This window comes from Peromyscus leucopus, chromosome 2 (genome assembly GCF_004664715.2).
Source record: "Peromyscus leucopus breed LL Stock chromosome 2, UCI_PerLeu_2.1, whole genome shotgun sequence".
In the NCBI taxonomy this organism is placed as follows: domain Eukaryota; kingdom Metazoa; phylum Chordata; class Mammalia; order Rodentia; family Cricetidae; genus Peromyscus; species Peromyscus leucopus.
Genome location: NC_051064.1, coordinates 10363427 through 10386447, shown reverse-complemented (window position 1 = coordinate 10386447; position 23021 = coordinate 10363427). Strand labels below are relative to the sequence as shown.

At 40.5% G+C, this 23021-nt stretch overlaps 1 protein-coding gene across 4 annotated transcripts in view; it reads right to left on the bottom strand.

Moving 5' to 3' along the window:
• Lrrcc1 (leucine rich repeat and coiled-coil centrosomal protein 1) overlaps positions 1-10773 on the bottom strand; it is a 33092-nt gene extending 22319 nt beyond the window's left edge. For 2 of the 4 annotated variants that reach the window (XM_028885134.2, XM_028885133.2), the window contains exons 1-8: positions 10542-10773; positions 6686-6891; positions 6329-6394; positions 5438-5605; positions 3648-3823; positions 3339-3548; positions 1922-2115; positions 265-412 (exon numbers count right to left, since the gene is read on the bottom strand). In XM_028885134.2, the coding sequence (XP_028740967.1) occupies positions 265-412; positions 1922-2115; positions 3339-3548; positions 3648-3823; positions 5438-5605; positions 6329-6394; positions 6686-6891; positions 10542-10630 (1257 nt within the window). In that variant the 5' untranslated portion in view covers positions 10631-10773. The remainder of the gene's footprint in view (positions 1-264; positions 413-1921; positions 2116-3338; positions 3549-3647; positions 3824-5437; positions 5606-6328; positions 6395-6685; positions 6892-10541) is intronic. The other 2 variants (XM_028885135.2, XM_028885136.2) reach the window with 2 other exon arrangements.
• Between the last annotated feature and the right edge of the window lie 12248 nt (positions 10774-23021).

Genomic DNA, 23021 nt, shown 5'->3' with positions numbered 1-23021 from the left:
CTTTGTGAAATAGGAACTGGAACATTCCTAATGGTTTCTCCTTCTACAAGAATGTAACATCATTTCAACTGATCTGATCTTTAGAAAACGTAAAAGCAGTAATATTACACAAAGTCTGGAAATCAAGAAAGGTAAAAGTAGCCATTTCCCATCTCTGATAAAACTACAAACATTTATTGCTCATAAAAAAAAATCGGTTAACTTTCTAGGACTTCATATTTAAAATTAAGATTATTAAGTTTTTCTTAACTTTCTAAACGGTACCCGGTAAGTGTTGTCGTCCGAGACACTTTTGTCTACTTTAATTATGTCAGTCTTCTGCTCGTCTGAGTCTCTTAAAATATTACAGTTTACTAAAGACGATCTTACGTATAAATCTTTAAGGTAAGGCTGTCTCATTTTGCGATTACAACTGCAAAGAATAAAATGCAGAAAATAATCCAAAGTATAGTTTATAATGCTTTCCAATACAATCATCCATAGCCACACATGTAAGTAATATTTTTAAAAAACATATTCAGGGGCTGAAGAGATGGCTCAGTAGTTAAGAGCATTGGCTCCCCTTGAAGAGAACGCTGATTCAATTCCCACTACCCATGCGGCAGCTCCAAACATTCGCAACCCTAGTCGCAGGGGATCTGATGCCCACTTCTGTTCCTTAGTGGGCAACAGGACATGGTACAGACATATATGCAGGTAAAACACCAATACCTATACAATAAATATTTTTAAACAAAAAATGTATTAAGTAAGGTAATAGTTACTTGGACAAGCTAATTTATAAATTTTATAATGTATATGCTTTGCTGACTCACTATTTAGTCAAGATTTTTTAAAAAGATGATTTTATATGTGTAGTGTTCAACATATTCAAAATGAAAAAGACTATGATCATATAATACAAAAATTTGAAAACATGATTTAAATACCCTATGGAACTTAAAAGTTCTATCAGAAGCCAGAGTAATAAGAAATATATCCTTATTATTAAGAGGACTGAGTGAGTTTTATACACGAAAGTACAACTGGATCACTATGAAGAATTGAAATAAGAGGACATTTAAAAAACAGAATGACGCAGGCAAAAGGTGTAGTCTTTTCTGAATAACTATCATGGTTGATACCCCTGCTATAAAAACACAGACATCAGATTTCTACATCTTTATGTCAAAAACATAATCATTTCATTTGCCACTGATCCTAGCTTAGTTGGTACTGTCTAGCTAGGCCTTGGCTTCCTGGCTAGATTTGCCTACAATATAGAGTGGAAACTAGTCTGGAAAACTCAAGTGTATCAGCTTTACTTCCCACTGTGAGTAATACAGTGGCATTTTGGTATTAATCATTAATTTCTCAACTTTGGTAATGACAAAGAGAAAGCAATCTTTTATATGAATATACAATTCTTAAGTTTTTGCAGGAATTGGTTCCAGAACTACTCATAAAAACCAAAATATCTAAATGCTCAAGTGCATTACATAAAATGGCATAGCATTTTTATATAAAATGCATGTGAGTATACATTAAATTGTCTAACTTTAATATCCAATACAAAATCCACTATAATACCTAATATAATCAATTCATTATACTAATTTATTTAGGAAATAAATGACGAGAAAAAACAGTTTGTGAATGTTCAATCAGGAGCAATAATTTTAAACCTAGCGAATGGTTCATGTCAGTAAAGATGTAATTCTTTTGTTTGATTTTATTTGTTCACTAGTGGGTTGAATCCATGGATGCAGAAACTGTAGGATACGAGGGGCAAATAGTTTACCGAACCTTAAGTGTCTAGGCTGAAAAGAAAAAAGTGTCTGGTTTCAGTAACTGACAGGTTTATCGTCATGAAACAGTAAGAAGCCAGTCAGTTACTCCTGCCTGTGTACCTTATTTGATTTACTAAGACCAAAGGATGTACCTTACAAAAGCACTGTTGTTTTTACTGTGGTGCTTAATAGTTTGAATAGTTCTGGCATAATACGGGATTTTTGTTCTTCTAGGAGCTTTTCGGATGTACTCTTTTCTGTTTCCGTAGTCACTTTCAGAAGTTATATCTGTGTCTCTTTTTGGGCTGTCTTTCTCGGGAACATTATCTATTATAGAATTAGAAGTCTAAGAATATAAAAAAAGAAACAAAGAAATAAAGCCTGTTAAAAGTTCTGCTCAGTATAATTAAAATTTATTTAAGCCTTCTTAAATATTAAGATATTTTATAAGATTAAAGATTTATAAATTATTTATCTTTGAAACTGAAGGCAAGTAATCCAGCTCTCGAATAGAAGGAAAAAAAAAAGAACTTTCAGTCGCTCAAATTTCTTACAGATAATTATAAACACTGGGAAAATGAAAAAGAAATAAAACAAAAACAAAAGATAAAATTATTTAAAGATATTAGAAATGAAAAAAAAGGTAAGACTAGTCTAGATGGAAGCTGATAATTGCAAATCGGACCAGAATGAGACCATGTTTTAATCTAAGACTATCAGTTTCTACAGAGAAACTGCAACAGCCAGGTATAAAAAGTAAAGACTTTGGGCTGAAAGCCAGAGGTAATAAAAGGCAATTTCTAAAAACAAATAAAATATAAACTGATACTTAATAGACAAAATTAGAGTTTAAGTCAAATCAATGCTAAATACAAGAATGCCAACATTTTTAGACGACTCTAACAGAATCTAAGAGTCCCTACACATAACATTCAGTGTCTAGGATATATTCCAAAAGTGTTCACTAGGAAGATGTACAATGAAAAAGGCACAGGAGAGCAGGGTATATTGGTACATTCCTGTAATCCCAGAACTCCAGAAGCAGATGCAAGACATCAAGGTCAGTCTGTTATACAGTTAACACTTCATCTTAAAAAACTAAATCAAGGAAGGAAAAACTAGAACCCTCATGAACTACTGTTAGGTACACAGACTGTTCCAGCAACTCTTACCCAAAAGGTAGGATAGGGATGAGCAACTGAACATGTAGGTACACAGTAAAGAAAAATCAAAAGTTGACTATCATGGTCATAATCATATCAGTTGCCAGAGAAAAACTAGTCAAATGTCTATGAACTGATGCTACATACACAAAACAATAAAATATTATTGGCAATACAAGTACTGACACTCATGAAGTCAACAAAGAAAATTAGTGAAAAAAAATCCCATTTTTTTCTGCCACTGATACTATATATAATCCTATTTCTATAAACAAAACAAAAATACAGATATAGTCAATATGATGTTTTTGGTTGGTCAACTTTGGTATAATTTCTACTTCATACTTTCTTAACTACTTTTTCTGTAATAAACATATTGGCCTTCAAAAAAATAAAAATAAATTACTTCATTGAGAAGCTGTAAGATTTGATCATCCAATTTCTGAAGTTTCATTTCATTCTGAAAATCGTTTTCATGATTAATTTTTTCTGGTTCAGAAGATGGACACACAGATAAAAGCGAGGTCAAAACATTATCTTCTGGTGTACTGGTAAACTGCTCCAAAGGAGGCAATACATCCATGGGTGGCGCTGCCATCGGCATATTGTCAATGACCTATGACACAGAAACAAACCCTAATCCTTTAAAGTTCATATTCTGATACATTAACACTTGAAGATATCTTTCTTCCTAGAAAAATCACTAATACACTACCTCATCTTCACTTATATTCAGGGGGGAATCAGAAGAAACTAAGTTATCCAAAAGTCCTTCAAAGCATTGTAGGCGTGTTGAGCTGATTTCTTCCAAATTTACCGGTTCACCAAATATGTTCTTGCAATCTAAGATTCTCAGTTGTGGCAAAGTCTGGAGAATGATTGCTCGGTACCCTTGGAAACAGAGTTAAAAACCAATGCATAAGTATTTTAAGAGATTATTTCTAAAACAAACCAAGCTACTATATATTGCCTGAATGATTATATCAGTCAGTCCCATGCAGCACTAACTAGGAAAAAACATTACATAATCAACATTTTCAACAGCAATCAGTAAATACAGAAGAGACAAAGCATGCCCCCATCCCATCTCCAATAAAGTCAAACCACTGAAACCACCTGGTCTGAAAAATTATCTCAAGATTATAAATGCATGAAACCAGCATCATTTTACTCTGAGAAGGAAGATAAGCAAGACTTTTGCTTATTTTAATATGACCACCATAAAATGGAAAAAAAAAAAAAGGAATTAAGAGTGGCAGAATTCCCCATAGTGAGACATTAGTGAAATATCCCACCTTTTCTTCTTAATGACACATAATCAGTATTAGGATATGCTATATGAAGTATTCAGGAAAAAAATATTCACTCTAAACGAGAAACCTGACAAATTAACATTACATTGGTATGCAACCCAAGAGAAACATTCAGTTTTGTTCAAGTAATTTCTTTCCTTTTTTTTTATTTTTAAAAATGTGTATAGGTATTTTGACTGTATGATGTCTGTGCACATGTGTGTCTGGTTCCTACCATAAAGGGAGTCAGAAATGAAGTTACAGATGGTTGTGAGTCACCATGTGGGTACTGGCATTGAACCCAGATCTTCTGCAAGAGCAGCCAGTGCTCTTAGCCACTAAGCCATCTTTCTAATCCCTCAACCAATCCCCCCCCCCTCCTTCTTTAACGTGAGTAGGTCAAAGGACAACTTGTGGGAGTCATTTCTCTTCTTTTACCATGTGGGTCTTAGGAAGTGAACTCAGGTCATCAGGCTTGGTGGCAAATTATACCATCTCACTAACCCTTCAAGTAATTTCAATACTAAATATTTCTCAGAAGGATCAATTAAGTGGTTGGAAAGAAAAGAGAGACAGGTCTAGGAAATCAATGTTAGAACTTTTTTTATAAGATTTCTTTTATACATCTGAGTATTGCCTTTATGTATGTATGTGCCATATGCATGCCTGGTGACCACAGAGGTGAATAGAGGGTATTGTATTACCTGGAACTGGAGTTATGGACGGTTGTGGGCCACCATGTGGGTGCTGTGCAATGAACATGTAAGTTTAAGCTTTCAAAAGACATAATTAATAATGCAATAAAATTCATGTGGTACATAACTGTAACCCCAGCACTCAGAGAGTGAGGGAGAGTTCATGGTTATCCTCCACTACACAGCAAGTTTGAAGTCAACCTGGGCTACCAGAGATACTATCTCAGAAGGGTGAAGGAAGGAAGGAAGGAAGAAAGGAGGGAGGGAGGGAGGGAGACCATGGAAGGAGGTCTGTTCATCCTTTATACTTTTAACAAAGAAGAAATTTTGTTCTTTTCTCAATAAATTCTTTCTAATTGTTCTCCTAAACATACTAAAAACAGACAAAAACCCAACACCCCAAAACTGCAAAGCTCAAGACTGAAATGAAAGGGGGTCATGAACACCAATTGCAAGGAAAAAATGCTTTTTACATTTAAGTGTCAGAAAAGTATCTTGTTAAATGAACTGTTTCCTACCTGGTAAAAGACAGACAGGATTACCGTCTCCATCTTTCTCTAAAATAAGATTGGTTAGGAAGTGCAAGCCTACTGTACACTGAAGTAAGTGATGGATACTATCTATACAATTACTATGTAGGTCAATATATCTAAGTTTATACTTCAGTCCATGAAGAGGCATCAACCCTGCAACAGGAAGAAAAATCTTTTAAGGCAAAGGAGCAGCATATGAGAGTAATTAGTGAAAATCTGTTAGTTCTAACAGGTAATTCTAAGAATTTTGAAACTTTGTATCTTATTATAATTTTATCAATTGTATCACTTTAATAATAGGTAACAATTTCAAAACCTTCTTAGACATGCTGACCACAGGAAAAAATGATTTTAACTTTTAAGATACAAGTCCCTGCAATCCTCCATATCTATATTGTGCAATGTGGTAGTCACTACTTGCTTTTATATTTAAATTAAAACTTAATTAAATACTCAAACTTAATTAAATACTCAGTCCCTTACCCGACCAGTCATATTTCACGTCAATAATCACATCTGGCTCCTGGCAGCCACATGAGAGGGCACCAGATACAGAAAGTCTCTATCAGTGTCTGAGGTTTTACTGGTACCACCCCTTTCTATGTGAGTATTGTGGTTAATTATTTAAGATTAAGCATTACTCTCCTAAAGCAGGTTTTCCTCACTTTAGCTTCTTCTGCTAATGATCATCCTTGTCTTTATCTCCACTTTCTACTCAGGTATTATTTTGGTAGCAACAGAGATAGAAAGAAGTACATCATTTGGAGAAAACTCTTGGTCAAAACATCATTATTCTTTGGCGTTTTCCAACACTGGGCTAAGTCCTCACACACTGCAAAGCTTCAGCATTATAGAAATATAAGCAAATCTACTTACCACTAAGATCATTTATGTGATTATAAGATAAATTCAGTCTAGTCAGATTAACCAGTGCTTCAAGTCCTAAAAACAAGGTGTGTGGGGGGAGATAGAATATATCTTTTATAAGGTTTAAATAACGAAACACAGTATCATTTCACACTGATAGCAGTGAAATCAACTGCTGTTTTTGAAGTATTTAGCTATTTCAAAAGATGGTTTTATAGAAAAATAAAACATTTTTCACAGTGGGTCTTATGGTCAATTTTAAAAAATGTATGGTTCTATTAACTCCGTTCTTTGGAAGAAAACAGAAAGTCATAATTTTTTAAAATTTTCGTTTACACAAAATACCACATGTAATAGTTTACAAACCTTCCACTCTTGTGATCAAATTGCAGGACAAGTTTAAAGTGCATAGTTTTGTCAGTGTGTTTAGTCCTTCAATTTGACTTATTTGATTAGATGACAGGTCTAAATGTCGTAGGTTCCAAATATGATCAATGGATGTGATCTTGGAGATGTTATTACAATGCAGATTGATGGCATGAAGTGTTGAATTTAAAGATAACTCTGATATACTATAAAAGAAAATGTTATAAAAACATATTTAAAAAGCATGACCAAATGGTTAAAATTAATCAAGTAGCATGATTATAATGAATGTCTTCTACTCATTTTAGAAAAAAATCCTTCCTATTTTGCCTTGCAATATTTCATTACTTACCATGCAAACTAATATTTTGGTCCATTTATACAATCACAGAAAGATGGGAAACTCTGGGTACTTTCAGCTTGCATGTCAAAGTTACTGTCATATATAGTAAAGGCAGAATTCAACAGTCAGTAATTATAAAGGTTCCTGAATGCTAACACACCATTTGACTTCTCTGCTCACTCTTTTCGCGATGTTGAGCTATTGTAACCATTTTTTTGAGAACTTCATACAAGTTCTTCATACATATGTATTTTGATCACATTTACTCTATCCCTTCTTTCTAGATCCATTCTCCCTTTCCTACTCAACTTTGTGTCTTTTTTGGTTTGTTCGTTTTCACAAGCAAGGCCAATTTGTGCTGTCCAAATATCCTTAGATGTACAGCCTTCCACTCGAGTATGGTAGACTTATTAAGGGGCAATGACATACTTAAGAGAAAACTGACCCTTCTTCTAGTAGCTAAGAATGAGCTGCAACCTTTAAAGCTGTTTCTTTTTCTTACTTAATCTGTACAACTCTTAGGCAGTTGGGGCATGTTTATGGTAATTAAACAGACTAATAGAGACCTGACATAAATGTGGATCTTATGCATGAATTTATAACTTTACTTTCTTTACTGTCTGTGTTAGCTAGTTAGTTCAGAATGCAGCTGATTTCTACGAAAATCACTAATTATTGCTCTTTCTGATGGAAAGGCTCTTGTCCTCTGTAACTGCAGGCTGGAATGCATTTCCACTAAACAGAAATCATCTCTCTACTCCCTCAAATATCACTTGTAAGTGGAACTTGCCTCGTAGGACATAATAGTAGCTCCACTGAACTACAGAGCACAGTTCAGAGGTGCTAGATGAATGCAGTTGGGAACAACACACATAACGGTCAGGGGCATCTGTGCTACATTTTATGCTGGCCACTATAAAGTTGCAGGGAACATACTAACTGGCAGCAAGGAAACCAATTTCTAAAGGTGCCTGTTTGAAGTATTTGCCAATTATCTAGCTTCTATCATTTACAGAATTATTTAGGGCCAGATCTTGTGCTATTACCATATGCTCTTAATGGCCAACTGTTTTCTAACACATCAGAAATTAATATTGCTGAATTTAATTGCTCATTAGTTGAATTGTCAGACAATTTATATAATGTATCTAAAACAGAAAGTCCCAAATTCATTGCTTATTAGAAAAACAATCTTGCAGACTTGCTGTGGGCATTAGTAATAATACATGTAACATTCACATAGACAACATCCTGGAAATGATAACCACATTATTAAATATAAATGCAAGCATTCCTTTGAAAAACGTCTTCCCTTGCAAACCTCAGATCAGGGCCGAGACTAAGCTGTTTTATTATATTATAAATACCAAGGTTCAGATGGAGTAGGGCACCTCACAAAGACAGGGAGACTCTTGCAACGGAAATGGCTACAACAGGATATCCAAGAAGCGTCTCAGTGAGGGCTCGGCATCTATGGTGTAGCAGAAACCAGAGGCTTCAAACAAGACCAATGACTCTTTGCAAGAACACTTGCAAGTAAAGATATATGGACAAAAGGGTTTACTGGGTGACTCACTGCAGCTTCCATGACCAGATTTTTATTTTTTTTTCTCTTAAATTTTGTTTTATTTGGGGAGTTGCATGGGTGGGTGCAAAAGGAAGGGGAAATGAATGGATCAAATGTGAAATGTGAAACACTGAATAAATAAAGTAAAAAAAAGAAAGGAAAAAAGATAGGAGTCTGGACAAAAGCACTGAATGGTATGGCAGCATGAAACAGGGTCAGCTAAAAGTTACTTGTGGTACTTTCAACAAGTATATGGATGTGTGTCTGACGGTGCCTTGTGCAGAAGGAATTAAAAACGCGTGAAAACTGTGGCAAGAGCTGTGGGTGGGGAACAGGCTCGCCAAGCAGCTGGACCGGGATGCAAGCCCCAGCCGCCACTTTTCAGGCTCAGAGAAAGGAAACCAGAAAAAGCAACAGGTAGCAGGAATGGAAAGGGAGCGAAGAAGAGAGGATAGAAGGAGCCCGGGCTCGGCAGGGAGGACAGGGAGGGACCTGGGGCTGTACTGGGCGGGCAGAGGGGAACCCGGGGCTGTGCTGGGCGGGCAGAGGGGAACCCGGGGCTGTGCTGGGCGGGCAGAGGGGAACCCGGGGCTGTGCTGGGAGGGCAGAGGGGAACCCGGGGCTGTACTGGGAGGACGGGGAGGAACCCGGGCTGTACTGGGAGGGCAGAGGGGAACCCGGGGCTGTGCTGGGCGGGCAGAGGGGAACCCGGGGCTGTACTGGGAGGACGGGGAGGAACCCGGGGCTGTACTGGGAGGGCAGAGGGGAACCCGGGGCTGTGCTGGGAGGGCAGAGGGGAACCCGGGGCTGTGCTGGGAGTACGGGGAGGAACCCGGGGCTGTGATGGGAGGGCAGAGGGGAACCCGGGGCTGTGCTGGGAGGGCGGGGAGGAATCCGGGGCTGTGATGGGAGGGCAGAGGGGAACCCGGGGCTGTGCTGGGAGGGCAGAGGGGAACCCGGGGCTGTGCTGGGAGTACGGGGAGGAACCCGGGGCTGTGATGGGAGGGCAGAGGGGAACCGGGGCTGTGCTGGGAGGGCGGGGAGGAATCCGGGGCTGTGATGGGAGGGCAGAGGGGAACCCGGGGCTGTGCTGGGAGGGCAGAGGGGAACCCGGGGCTGTGCTGGGAGTACGGGGAGGAACCCGGGGCTGTGATGGGAGGGCAGAGGGGAACCCGGGGCTGTGCTGGGAGGGCGGGGAGGAATCCGGGGCTGTGATGGGAGGGCAGAGGGGAACCCGGGGCTGTGCTGGGAGGGCAGAGGGGAACCCGGGGCTGTGCTGGGAGGGCGGGGAGGAATCCGGGGCTGTGATGGGAGGGCAGAGGGGAACCCGGGGCTGTGCTGGGAGGGCAGAGGGGAACCCGGGGCTGTGCTGGGAGGACGGAGAGGAACCCGGGGCTGTGCTGGGAGGGCAGAGGGGAACCCGGGGCTGTGCTGGGAGGACGGAGAGGAACCCGGGGCTGTGCTGGGAGGACGGAGAGGAACCCGGGGCTGTGCTGGGAGGATGGAGAGGTAGCCGGGGCTGTGCTGAGACGGGGAGGAACCCGGGGCTGTGCTGGGAGGACGGGGAGGAACCCGGGGCTGTGCTGGGAGGACGGAGAGGAACCCGGGGCTGTGCTGGGAGGATGGAGAGGTAGCCGGGGCTGTGCTGAGACGGGGAGGAACCCGGGGCTGTACTGGGAGGACGGGGAGGAACCCGGGGCTGTGCTGGGAGGGCAGAGGGGAACCCGGGGCTGTGCTGGGAGGACGGGGAGGAACCCGGGGCTGTGCTGGGAGGACGGAGAGGTACCCGGGGCTGTGCTGGGAGGACGGAGGGGAACCCGGGGCTGTGCTGGGAGGACGGAGAGGTACCCGGGGCTGTGCTGGGCGGGCAGAGGGGAACCTACCCGTCTCCCCTACCCCACCTCCCAGCCGACCGACCCGAGGTCCCACCGGGTGGCGGCAGCTACCTCTGCAGGCCTTTGTCCATGAAGCACACGTCTCCGCAGCTGCTGTCGCCATCCTCAGGTTCGACTTCGGCATCCACCGCCGCCTCCATGGTACCGGCGACGGGGAGGGGGTGTTAAGCGGCGCCCAGCGCTGGGTCCCAGCCTGCTCGCCTCCAGAGTACCGGAAAGCAGGCGGGGGCGGGGCGCGGACGCTCCAACCGCCCCGCACTTTCCCGCCTGGCGCTGCCGCAAAGCAGGACGCCCGGGGCGGAGGTAGCCTTTTACGGCATCTGCTTTAAAGCACAGCCTTCTGGCTGTTGGTTTGACAATACGTGGCTGCAGACCCGTGGACGTGAACTTTATACTGCCTTATGAAGGCTTATCCATCCATCCATCCATCCATCCATCCATCCATCCATCCATCCATCCATCCATCCATCCATCCATCCATCCATCCATCCATCCATCCATCCATCCATCATATCTATCTATCTATCTATCTATCTATCTATCTATCTATCTATCTATCTATCTATCTATCTATCTATCTATCTATAACGACAGTCTGGTTTCATACTTACTGATATGATCTCACAGTCATAGTACCGTTTCCCGTTTTGGTTACTGCCTTTCCTGGTAATTCGTTAAATATTCGTGCAGTGTGTTTATGTATGTTAGTCCCCATGCCAAAAAAGGGGGGGGGGCTTAGTTTTTCTTCATAAAAAATTCATTCAAGGGACACCCTTTATGCCTCTGCAAAGCAAGCACCCCAAAGATACTTAACTGGGCTGTTCCAAGGTAGCGTTGGCAATACAATGGGTTTTCATTGTGGATTTAAAAGAAAAATATTTATGAGATGATTACAATCATGGAATAAGTTGACTCCCTTTTCCTTCCCGTATTATGGATTGATCTCCTTTCAGGGTATTTATTTCCACAGTCCTTCAGAAAAGTTCACTAAATGGGAGGGAAGCTGAGAGCACAATGGCATGATATTCTAATAGTGCCAAGGCATTTTGTGACTGCTATGGGAAAATGTACTGATAGGTTTTGTTACAGCGGGGGAAACCTATCCACAGCCTCAAGGATGTTTAACCACAAAGGGGCATTACAAAGGTAAGAAGAGAGAGCCATCAAAATACAGTTTTCTTGGCTACCACACATACAACTTATTTTGAGACTGCTCAAGGCCTCGTAATTGATTTCATGACAGATTGTTCATTAAAATTATTTTGTTATTTTTGAAACGTAAGTTTTAAGGCTATAGAGATGGCACAGTGGTTAAGAATATTACCCATGGAAGCAATTGAACTTGAGTTAAAAACCCAGAACACTGATAAAAACTGGATCATGGTTAGGAATGGCTTGTAACTCCAGCACTGTTGGAAGGCTGAAACAGGAAAATCTCTGGGACCTGATGGCTGCAAACTTAGCTCCAGGTTCAGGGAGAGACCTTTTCTCAAGGATATAAGATAACAGTGGTAGAGTAGGACACCCAAAGTCCTCCTCAGTATCATCTGTGTGGACATATCTGCACATGTCCATGTGTACACCACACATATGCACCAAGCTCACATTTTTTATTTATTTTTAAAAAAAGTTTTTTTTTCATACCAATCCCAGTCCCCCCTCCCTCCCCTTCTTTAACCCCCCTCTCCCACCCCATCCCCCTTTCACTACTCAGAGAGGGTAAGGTCTCCTTTGGGGAGTCAGCAAAGTCTGGCATGCTAAGTTGAGGCAGGACCAAGCCCCTCACCCGTGTCAAGGCTGAGCAAGGTGTCCCACCCTAGGGAATGTGTTCCAAAAAGCCATTTCATGCACCTGGGACAAGTCTGGGTCCCACTGCTAGGGGCTCCCCAAACAGATCTAGCTATATGATTGTCACCCACATTCAGAGGCCCTAGTTCAGGCCCATGCATATCCCCAGCACAGGCCAGAGTCCATGAGCTCCCACCAGCTTGGGTCAGCTGTCTCTGTGGTTTTTCCCATCATGATCTTGACCTCACTTGCTCCTGTGATCCCTCCTCCCTCTCTCCAACTGAAGTCTAGGAGCTCAGCCCAGTGCTTGGTTGTGGATCACTGTATCTGCTTCCATCAGTTACTGGATGTAGGTTCTATGATGACAGTTAGGGTAGTCACTAATTTAATTATAGGGGAAGGTAAGTTCAGGCACCCTTTCCATTATTGCTAGGAGTCTTAGCTGGTGTCATCCTTGTGGATTTCCCTAGCACCAGGTTTCTCCTTAACCCCATAATGGTTCCCTCTACCAAGATATCTCTTTCATTGCTCTCCGTCTCCATGCTTCCCTCCACTTGGCCATTTCAGTTCCTCCTGTTCTCATCCCCTATCCCTTCCCTTCTTCCCTTCCCCTCTCATTTACACAGGAGATCTTAACTATTTTCCCTTCCGGGGGCCGTCCATATGTGTCCCTCTTAGGGTCCTCCTTTTTACCTAGCTTCTCTGAGGTTGTGGATTGTAGTCTGGTTATCCTTTGCTACACTCACATTTTTACACATACACATAAGTACACACAGAGGAAGAAAGACATTTTTTTTAAATTGAGGTTTTATGTTGGCACGTGAAGTACAGGCTGTACAAACAGGAAATAGCACTTAGGCTGCCTTCATTCCCCTCCATTTACCTAACTGAAAGGGCCAATGATACATTTAAAACCCCAATGACTGATTCCCTGGCCAGCTAAGCAGGTAGACTAACTTCAGTTCTTCACAACCCCTTCCTCTCCTCCAAATCCAACCCCCTGACTCCCACCCCCAAATCAGCTATGGCCTCCTTCTCTCTGTTCCCATCCACAATGAGTCACCTAGAACTTCCCCTTCCAAACTTGCTCCCCACTTATCATGTTATCCCATGCTCTAAGTCCAGCAAAGTCCAGCAGGCATTTCAACTTAAGTCAGAAAAATAATCCTCACACATTGACCCCTTCAATACCCCTCTCTCACCAATAGACAGGCCATCTAGACAAAAACTAAACAGAAATACTGGGTCTAACATGTTATAAACCAAATGAACCTAACAGATATTTACAGAATATTTTACCCAGATGCAAAAGAATACATCTTTTCTGCACCTCATGGAACTTCCTCCAAAATTGATCAGATGCTCTGACACAAAGCAAGTCTCAACAGATACAGAAACACTGAAATAACACCCTCCATCCTATCAGACACTACAGATTACAGCTGGATATCACTAACAACAAAAAGCTTAAAATGTCATGAAAACTGAACAACTCTCTACTATATGAAAAATGGGTCAAGACAGAAATGAAAAGTCTTTCTATAACTGAATGAATACAAAACATACCCAAATTTTGGGACAGAGGGAAAGTGGTGCTAAGAGGCAAATTCATTGCACTAAGTGCCTACATAAAATAATCGGAAAGATCTCATACTAGTAACTTAAATGCATACCTGAAAGCCCTAGAACAGAAAGAAAAAAATCACATCTAAAATGAGTAGACCACAAGAAACAATCAAACACAGGGCTGAAATCAATAAAATAGAAACAAACAAAAAATATAAAGAATCAGTGAAACAAAGAATTAGTTCATTGAGAAAATCAGTAACATTAATAAATGTTTATCCAAAACAACTCAAAGGTGGAGAGAGACGATAACATTTAAAAACAAATTAGAAATTAAAAGGAAGATGTAACAACAGAAATCAAGGAAATTTAGAGAATTATAAGAACAAACAAACATAGTTTGACCTTTACTCAAACAAATTGGAAAGTCTAAAAGAAATGAATAATTTTCTTGATACATATCACTTACTAAAGTTAACTAAAGATCAGATAAGCAATTGGGGGAGACATATAAATCCTAGTGAAATAATAGCAGTTATTAAAAGTCTCCCAACTAAAAAAACTCTGGGCTGGATGGTTTTAGTACAGAACTCTAACAAACTTCCAAAAAAAAGAGTTAACAACAATACTCAAATTATTCTACAAAATAGAAACAGAAGGAACATTGCCAAATTCATTTTATGAGGTCACACTGACCCTGATACTCAAACCACATAAAAACCAAAGAAAGAAAGAGAATTACACACCAATTTCCCTTAAGAACATAGATGTAAACATTATCAATAAAATATTTGCAAACTGAATTCAATAACACATTAAAAAGATCATCCGCCACAGTCAAGTAGGCTTATTCCAGAGATGCAGGAATGGTTCAATATATGTAAATCAATAAATGGAATCCAACATATAAACAAACTAAAAGAAAAAAAACCCACGTGATCATTTCACTAGATGCAGAAAAGGCCTTTGACAAAATCTAATCCTCCTTTATGACGAAAGTCCTGAGAGATTAGGAATACAGGGGACATACCTAAATATAATAATGGCAGTTTACAGTCGGCCCATAGCCAACACCTTAAATGGTGAGAAACTCAAAGGAACTCCACTAAGATCAGGAACAAGACAAAGTTGTTCACTCTCTCCATATCTATTCAATATAGTAATTGAAGTCTTATCTAGAGCAATAAGACAACTGAAGGAGATCAACGGACACAAATTGGAAAGGAAGAAGTCAACATATCTTTATTTGCAAATGAGGTAACCCAATCCAGAAAGACAATTATGGTATGTATTAGATCACATGCGTGTGGTGGTTTAAATAAGAATGTCCATATAGGTTCATATATTTGAATACCTAGTCACCAAGGAGTGGCATCATTTGAACAAATTAAAAGGATTAGGAGGCGTGACCTTCTTGGAGTAGGTGTGCCCTTGTTGGTAGAAGTGTTTCACTTGGGGTAGGTTTTGAGGTATCAAAATCCCATGCCAGGCCCAGGCTCTCTCTCTTTCTGCTCACAGCATAGGATGTAGTTCTCAGCTACTTTCCCAGCACCAGCCTACATGCAGCCATGCCATACACCACAATGATAATGAACCTCTGAAACTGTAAGCAAGCCCCCAATTAAATGCCTTATTTCATAAGAGTTGCCTTTATCATGGTGTCTCTTCATAGCAATAAAACAGTGACTAAGACAAATTGGTACCAGGGACTGGGGTATTGATGTGACAGGCCTGACCATACTATTTGTTGGAGGAATATAAAAGATTTTGGGACTTTGGAATAGAAAAATGATTGAATACTTTAAGCAGGTCTGAATGGACCATACTAGTAGGAGCTTGGAAAACAGTTCTGAGGGTGATTTGAACTGTGGAGCCCAGCTGAAGAAGTGTCAGAGGGGAAGGAATATTAGTAAATGGTCTAGAGACAACTCGTGTGATATTTTGGCAAGGATGTGGCTACTTTTAGCGCTTGTGCCAAAAATCTGCCTAAGTGTGTTGGATAGTTTTATGTCAACTTGACGTAAGCTAAAGTCATCTGAGAGGAGGGAACCTCAATTAAAGCAAAAATGCCTCCATAAAATTGGGCTATAGGCAAGTCTGTAGGACATTTTCTTAATTAGTGATTGATGTGGAGGGAGGGGAAGGGGACCGGAAGGAAGGGGAGGGATGAGGAGAGGAGATATCCTGAACTGACAGATAACTACTGTGCCTAAGTGATTGGGGCTCCAAAGAGCTCACAGAATCCAAAACCTTTTTAATCTCTCTAAAGAAGATGATATCCATCAACACATTATCAGAAAGCCCTTAAACAAAGAAGGTGAAAAGCTCAGGATAAAAGCACCCAAGATTCAGCATTATGTTATTCTGCATGTCCTGCAATATAAATGCTGATGTTTTGCTCTGAAAAACTGCACCATAAGGAAAATAAGGAGGAGGGTACAGAATATGCTAAACTTCTGGCCTAGAGAATGAAGGAAGCCAAAGAAAAATGCTAGGAACAGATTGCCAAGAGATGTAGTCTGTCCTCACTAAGAGATCCTACTTCTAAGTCTGAGTCCACTCAAAAATAAGTCTTTGGGAGGAACAAATAAATGATCAGACCTTGAATCTCAAAAGTAAAAATCATGAACTGTAAATTAACAGGGTAAAATGTGATAATTTGGTATATCTACATTGTGTGTGATGATCAGTCGGTATTGTTAACATTCAATTATCTTAAACATTACAATTTTTATTTATGTGTAATAATAAGTATTATTATTTATGGAGTATATTGTGATACTCCAATGGAAGTTCCCGCCCCCCCCCCATGGAAGTTAAGTCATAGAAAATACATTTTCATGTCATTTAATTGTGTTTACAACCTTTGAGATTCTTTCTTCTTGCTAGTCACAGAAATCTACATAGCTCAGAGGGTGAGTTAATGTCACATAATTTTGAGGTATGTGGGAGATGGATGTTTATGTATGTAATAAGTGATTACATAAAATATACTGATTCACAAAACTTGCATATTATTTCAGCTTTTCCCCAATGCATAAAAAAAGTTATTTCTGTCTTCAGATGGAGAAACGTTAAATAGCAATTGCAAATAGCAAGTTATTTTTATGAAAAAACTCAGAATGTTGCATAAGTAAAAGCCAGTAACACAGAAATCAACTTGAAAGATGGCCTGGTAGATAAGCTCTATTGTGGTAGTCTTAATCATTGGTAAGACAAACCAAAACAAAGAAGATACTGACCCTAACATACCTAAAAGTAAGAAGAAAATTAACATTAAGGATGAATCTATTCTCAAAATCTTCTATGATTGAGGAAGAACATTTATGAATTGTTCTAGAAGTAAAAGGAGATGATTGCAAACATGTCCTGAAATGGATTTAAAGGCACAGCCTCAGCTTTACAGCAAATAGAAGGAGTTTGCCTGCAACAAAAGACACAGCAATTATAAACAGAACTGAATCTACCTCTTCTACAGATTTTAGAAACTTTTCTTGTTCCATCAAACTGTGATATTCATCCACTAAAACCAATGCTCTTTTGCAGGCCTATTTGTACAGCATACTTTAAATGACATAGTCCTCATAAAAATTAAGCCAGATTATTTTATTATTAGCTATTGAGACTTCTGGCTTGTGGAATTAGGGATTAACTGTTGAGACTGAGTATTTACTCATAATCCATCTTTTTTTTTTCTTTTCTTTTTTTTCAGGTGTTCTTTTTTTATTTTTCTTTATTAGGAAATTTTCTACTCACTCCACATACCACCCATAGATCCCCCCTCCTCCCTCCTCCCCCCCCCAGCCCTCTCTCCCAAGCCACCTCGAATCCCCACATCCCCCAAATCAAGGTCTCCCATGGGGAGTCAGCAGAGCCCAGCACACTGAGCCTAGGCAGATCCAAGCCCCTTCCCACTGCACCAAGGCTGCACAAGGCATCACACCACAGGCACACCAGATTCCCAGAAGCCTGCCCATGCACCAGGAACAGATCCCGATCCCCCTGCCTGGATGCCCTCCCAAACAGTCTGAGCCAAACAACCATCTTCCATATCCAGAGGGCCTAGTCCAGTTCCATGGGGGCTCCACAGCCACCAGTCCACAGCTCATGGGCTTCCACTAGTGTGGCCGGTCATCTCTGCACGTCCTCCCATCATGATCTCGACTCAACGTCCCCCACCTGCAGAATCCCTCCTCTCTCTCATCAGTTGGATTCCCAGAGCTCAACTTGGTGCCTGACCGTGGATCTCTGCATCTGCCTCTATCAGTCACTAGACAAAGGCTCTATGATGGCAGCTAGGTTATTCGCTAGACCGGTCCAGGCACCCCCTGGACCACTGCCAGCAGACTAAGGTGGGGTCATCCTTGTGGATTCCTGGAAGCCTCCCCAGCACCCTGCCTCTTCCTATTCCCACGATGTCCTCATCTATCAGTGGTATCTCCCTCCCTGCCCTCCCACTCTGTCCCTTTTCCAACTTGACTCTCCCAATGCCCTATGTTCTCATCCCCCACTCCTTGCCCTCTGCCACCCCCCACACCCAGTTTGCTCATGTAGATATCATCCACTTCTCCTCCACAGGATCATTCATATCAGAATCCATGTTTATTTTATTTATTTATTTTTTCAAGACAGGGTTTCTCCGTGTAGCTTTGCGCCTTTCCTGGAACTCACTCATGTTTAAAATGGTGTGGACTAATATATCTTGAAGCATCATCATTAAATAAATAAATAAATAAATAAATAAATAAATAAATAAAAGAAATACAGGACTCACAGAAATCTGGTTTAGAATAAACAACTTACTATTTTAGTCATTTATCCCTTCCGGAATTATTCATAGAACAATTCTGACATAGAACTTGCTTACTGTGCTACATGTTTAGGACAGATAAAGAAGGGTCCTGTCAAGGAAGTTAACCATCACTGTCCAGGTTCATACCTTAGGCCACTCAGTGAATCTAAGCCTCATAATGTTGATCTCTAAAGCCATAATGAGAATCACATTTATTATACTTTAGGACAGCGTGCTCCACAATATTTTTGTATTTCACTTCTCAATCTCCTATGAGGTCATTAAGATTGTGATATAAAATTGGTCCTTATTTCTCTGAACCACCCAGATGAATGCCTGAAGCAAAGGAAATACTCACTATGTATTTAATGATAGATGATTCAAATAAAATATATCATCATTCAACATTTTCCCAATGGGTCTGGTTTAAAAAGGAAGCTATTTTAGGAGGAAAAGAGTATAGAAGATTGAATAGGTTAGTAGCCCTTTAAGTAGTGGTTCTCAACCTGTGGGTTGCGACCCTGGTAGGGGTCAATGATCTTTTAACAGGGGTTGCATATCAGATATCCTGCATATCAGATATTTACATTATGATTCATAACAGTAGCAAACTTACAGTTATGAAGTAGCAAGGAAAATAATTTTATGGTTGGGGGTCACCACAGCATGAGTTGTAGCATTAGGAAGGTTGAGAACCACTGTGAAAGTGTGACCAGTGTACCTATCTATACAAGGGTCCCATAATAATTAATACTTACATAGTCTTATAGAGAAAAAACAAATCTGTATCCCCATGGATCAGTCTGGTAATTTAAATTACAATAAGAAAACTGAAATGCATATTATAGTGACTGACAAGAAATATCGGTTCATCAGTTTATTTCACTTCATCTTCAAATAAGGAAATTTCTGAAATGGGCCACCTTGACTATGCTTATAACACAGTTAAATCATAATATCTATTGGAACTCACAGGATTCTTATCATAGCACTGTATGGCTTGTATTATAAAAGGATAAAACTGATGAAAAGAAGAAAAGGAGATAAAGGATATAAAGAAATACAGTTGGATATAAAGAAATAAAGAATACAAAAAAACACAAAACCAGGCTATCTGTGGATTCTGAAAGCAGATACACCAAGTACTGTATAGGTCAAAGTATTTCTATGCGAAGATCAGGAAAACCTTCCACAATGTGTTCTTTACAAAATAACATTCATCATCTTAGGATATAAAAGTACTGCTCCCGCTCCCTTTTGCTAGTGTCCTTAGTGTCAGACCTACAATTACTTTGTTTGGAGAGTTATTAAAAACACATGCCAGCTCTTTGGGCTGCATCAGTTCATGACTGCTTCTGGTTTACTGGATATTCCTGTCAGTAGAGTTCTTATTTTCAATTTTTAGGGTTTTTGTTTTGCTTTGTTTGGTTTGGTTTTTCGAGACAGGGTTTCACTGTTTAGCTCTGGCTGTCCTGGAACATGCGTTGTAGACCAAGCTGGCCTCAAACTCTGCGATCTGTCTGGCTCTGCCTCCAGGAGTGCTGGAATTAAAGGCGTGCACCACCACTGCCCAACTGTCAGCAGAGTCTTTTAAAGTAAGAGCTTAATTCAGTGACATTTGATTGCTTGCATAGTTTACCTCCCACTTGTGCACTCATCTTAGTGGCAAATATAGGTTTACATCTGCCCCTGCTCTGCTCACTAAGCTCTTCCTGGTCTTGGGAATGCAACTCCCTAGCAGATAGGGCACTTTGGAGAATATTTCTTGGGTTCTGTTCATATGGTTCAGTGATAAAGAACTTGCCCTTGTGATGTATTCAATCCTTAGTATAAATTTTAAAAACTGCTTGCAATAATGTTTTAAAAGTTTATAGTAATGATTCTATCTTGTTAATTAAGTTAAAAATGTTTAAAATCACCAAATTGATGCTTTTACTAATGTCTTATAGAAATTAGGATTATGTTAAATATGTAAAAAAGAAGATAAGGGTACATAATTTACATTAGGTTGTTAGCTAAGGAGATAATGTTAAGCACAGCCAATATTTTACTGCCCTCTAGTTATTGCATAGTTCAGGAAAGATGAAGAAAATGACATTTATCTTCCTGTGATGAATTAGTGTTGAGTTTCTACACATTAAAAAATGATACAGAGGCTGGGCAGAGGTGGTACATGCCTTAAATCCCAGCACTCAGGAGGCAGAGCCAGGGGGAATCTTTGTGAGTTTGAGGCCAGCCTGGTCTACAGAGTGAAATCTAGGACAGGCACCAAAACTACAAGATTAACCCTGTCTCAAACAAGCAAACAAACAAACAAATAAACAAACAGAATCAGAATTGTCCATATCCACACACTGGAGGCCTGTAGTAGATGTTTTGAAGATTGGTATCACAATTGGTGAGAAGCACCTATACAGTGGAAACAGTATTATTCATATAAAGAGGAGAAATTTAAAGCTAGTGTTTTTACTTATTTTCTAAGGTGTTTGTAGATTGGGCTCCTAGTACCTCAACTTAAATAAAGTTATCATATTTAGCTTACTTAAAACTAAGGATGACAACATAAAATATTTCATTAAATTGACTAAGCTTGAAGCATTACTGCAATAGAAGGAAAATGATGATCTTAGTGACAGCTGCAATTGAGCACTAGTAGTTGTTAAGCATAGTAAAGATGAAAGGCAGCTGTCCTTGACACACAAAGTAGAAAATCCTTGATGCTGAAAGGCAGTACTGTTCAACGTTGAAATGGAGATCACAATAGAAATGGCCCATTTGCATGGAAGGGAATGCTCTGTACATCCATGTGCCAGCAACAGAATCTATGAAATTTAAACAGAAAGTCAAAATGCCAAATTCAGTTTCACAACAGTTACACCAGGGATCTATTCCTTCCTCTGTAAGTAGACTTAAATGCCACTTTCTTGATTCAGTCTCTTTCCTCACTTAATGACTCTTGTGTGCCCCTGTGTTTTGTTTTCACCAGACAAATGCATCTAGAGTGACTGCTGCCACTCCTTGTGGGCATATATCACAGTTCTTGCTCTTCTTGATTGCTACACTGCCTACCTTACCTATAAATGATCTAGAATTTTCAGCTAGCTTATCAGAGAATAGAGCCATACTAATTCTGAAGCTGTGACAATGCACAGAACTATTTTGGAAGTATAATTGTTCTAGGACTCAGATACTCCACAGTGAAATAAGTTGTAACATTTATACCAACACTATGTTCTCTTGTGGTTTTTATATTGTGCACCCCAATAAACTTATCTGGGGGTCAGAGAACAGAACAGCCAGTATAATAAACATAGGTTTAGGCAGTGGTAGCACACGCCTTTAATCCTAGCATTCCAGAGGCAGAGCTCCGTCTGGGTCTAAGTGAGTTCAAAGTCACACTGGGAACAGCCAGACATGGTGACACACTCCTTTAATCCCAGTGTTGGTTAAGCAGTGGCACTTGTGGCTGGCCGGTGACCGTGGCAGCCATGTTGACAGAGGAGAGTGCTGGATGTACCGGTGATGGGAAAAGTCATGAGCCATGGTTACCTTTCTAGAACATTATTGGGAGAGAGAGGGTGAGAAAGAAAGAGAGAGAGAGAGAGAGAGAGAGAGAGAGAGAGCAGAGAGGGGGGAGTACGTAAGGAGAGAGTGTGGAAAAGGAGAGAACGCACAGAGGGCATGCCTGCCTTTTAGGCTGGGACGCCGTCACAGGCTGGTGACGTAATTAAGGACAGAATCCTTACATCCCAGACTTTCACTTATTATAAAAAAAAAGCAGATAGATGGGAATAGGGGCTTTGTTCCTCTCAAAAACTGCTTCCAGCTAATTTTTGGATGTTGGTTGGCTTTTGGGGGAATGCTGTGGGATGGTCTGTATGTCAAATTGCTCTGATTGGTCAATAAATAAAACAGTGATTGGCCAGTGGCCAGGCAGGAAGTAGGTGGGACAGGGAGAGAGGAGAATTCTGGGAAGCGGAAGGCTGAGAGAGAGAGAGACACTGCCAGCCACCGCCATGATAAACCGCATGTGAAGACACCGGTAAGCCACAAGCCACATGGTAAGGTATAGATTTATGGAAATGGATTAATTTAAGCTATCAGAACAGTTAGCAAGAAGCCTGCCACGGCCATACAGTTTGTAAGCAATATAAGTCTCTGTGTTTACTTGGTTGGGTCTGAGCGGCTATGGGACTGGTGGGTGACAAAGATTTGTCCTGAGTGTGGGCAAGGCAGGAACACTCTAGCTACAGGGGAATGGAGAAGGGGAGTCTTTTGAAGTACACAGGTGTTGTGGGATGCTGTCTGTCATCTGTTTGCTCTGGAGACATGTATCCCTCTTGGCTGTGGCTGGGAACTTTTTGTTTGACAAGATGCTGGTGACA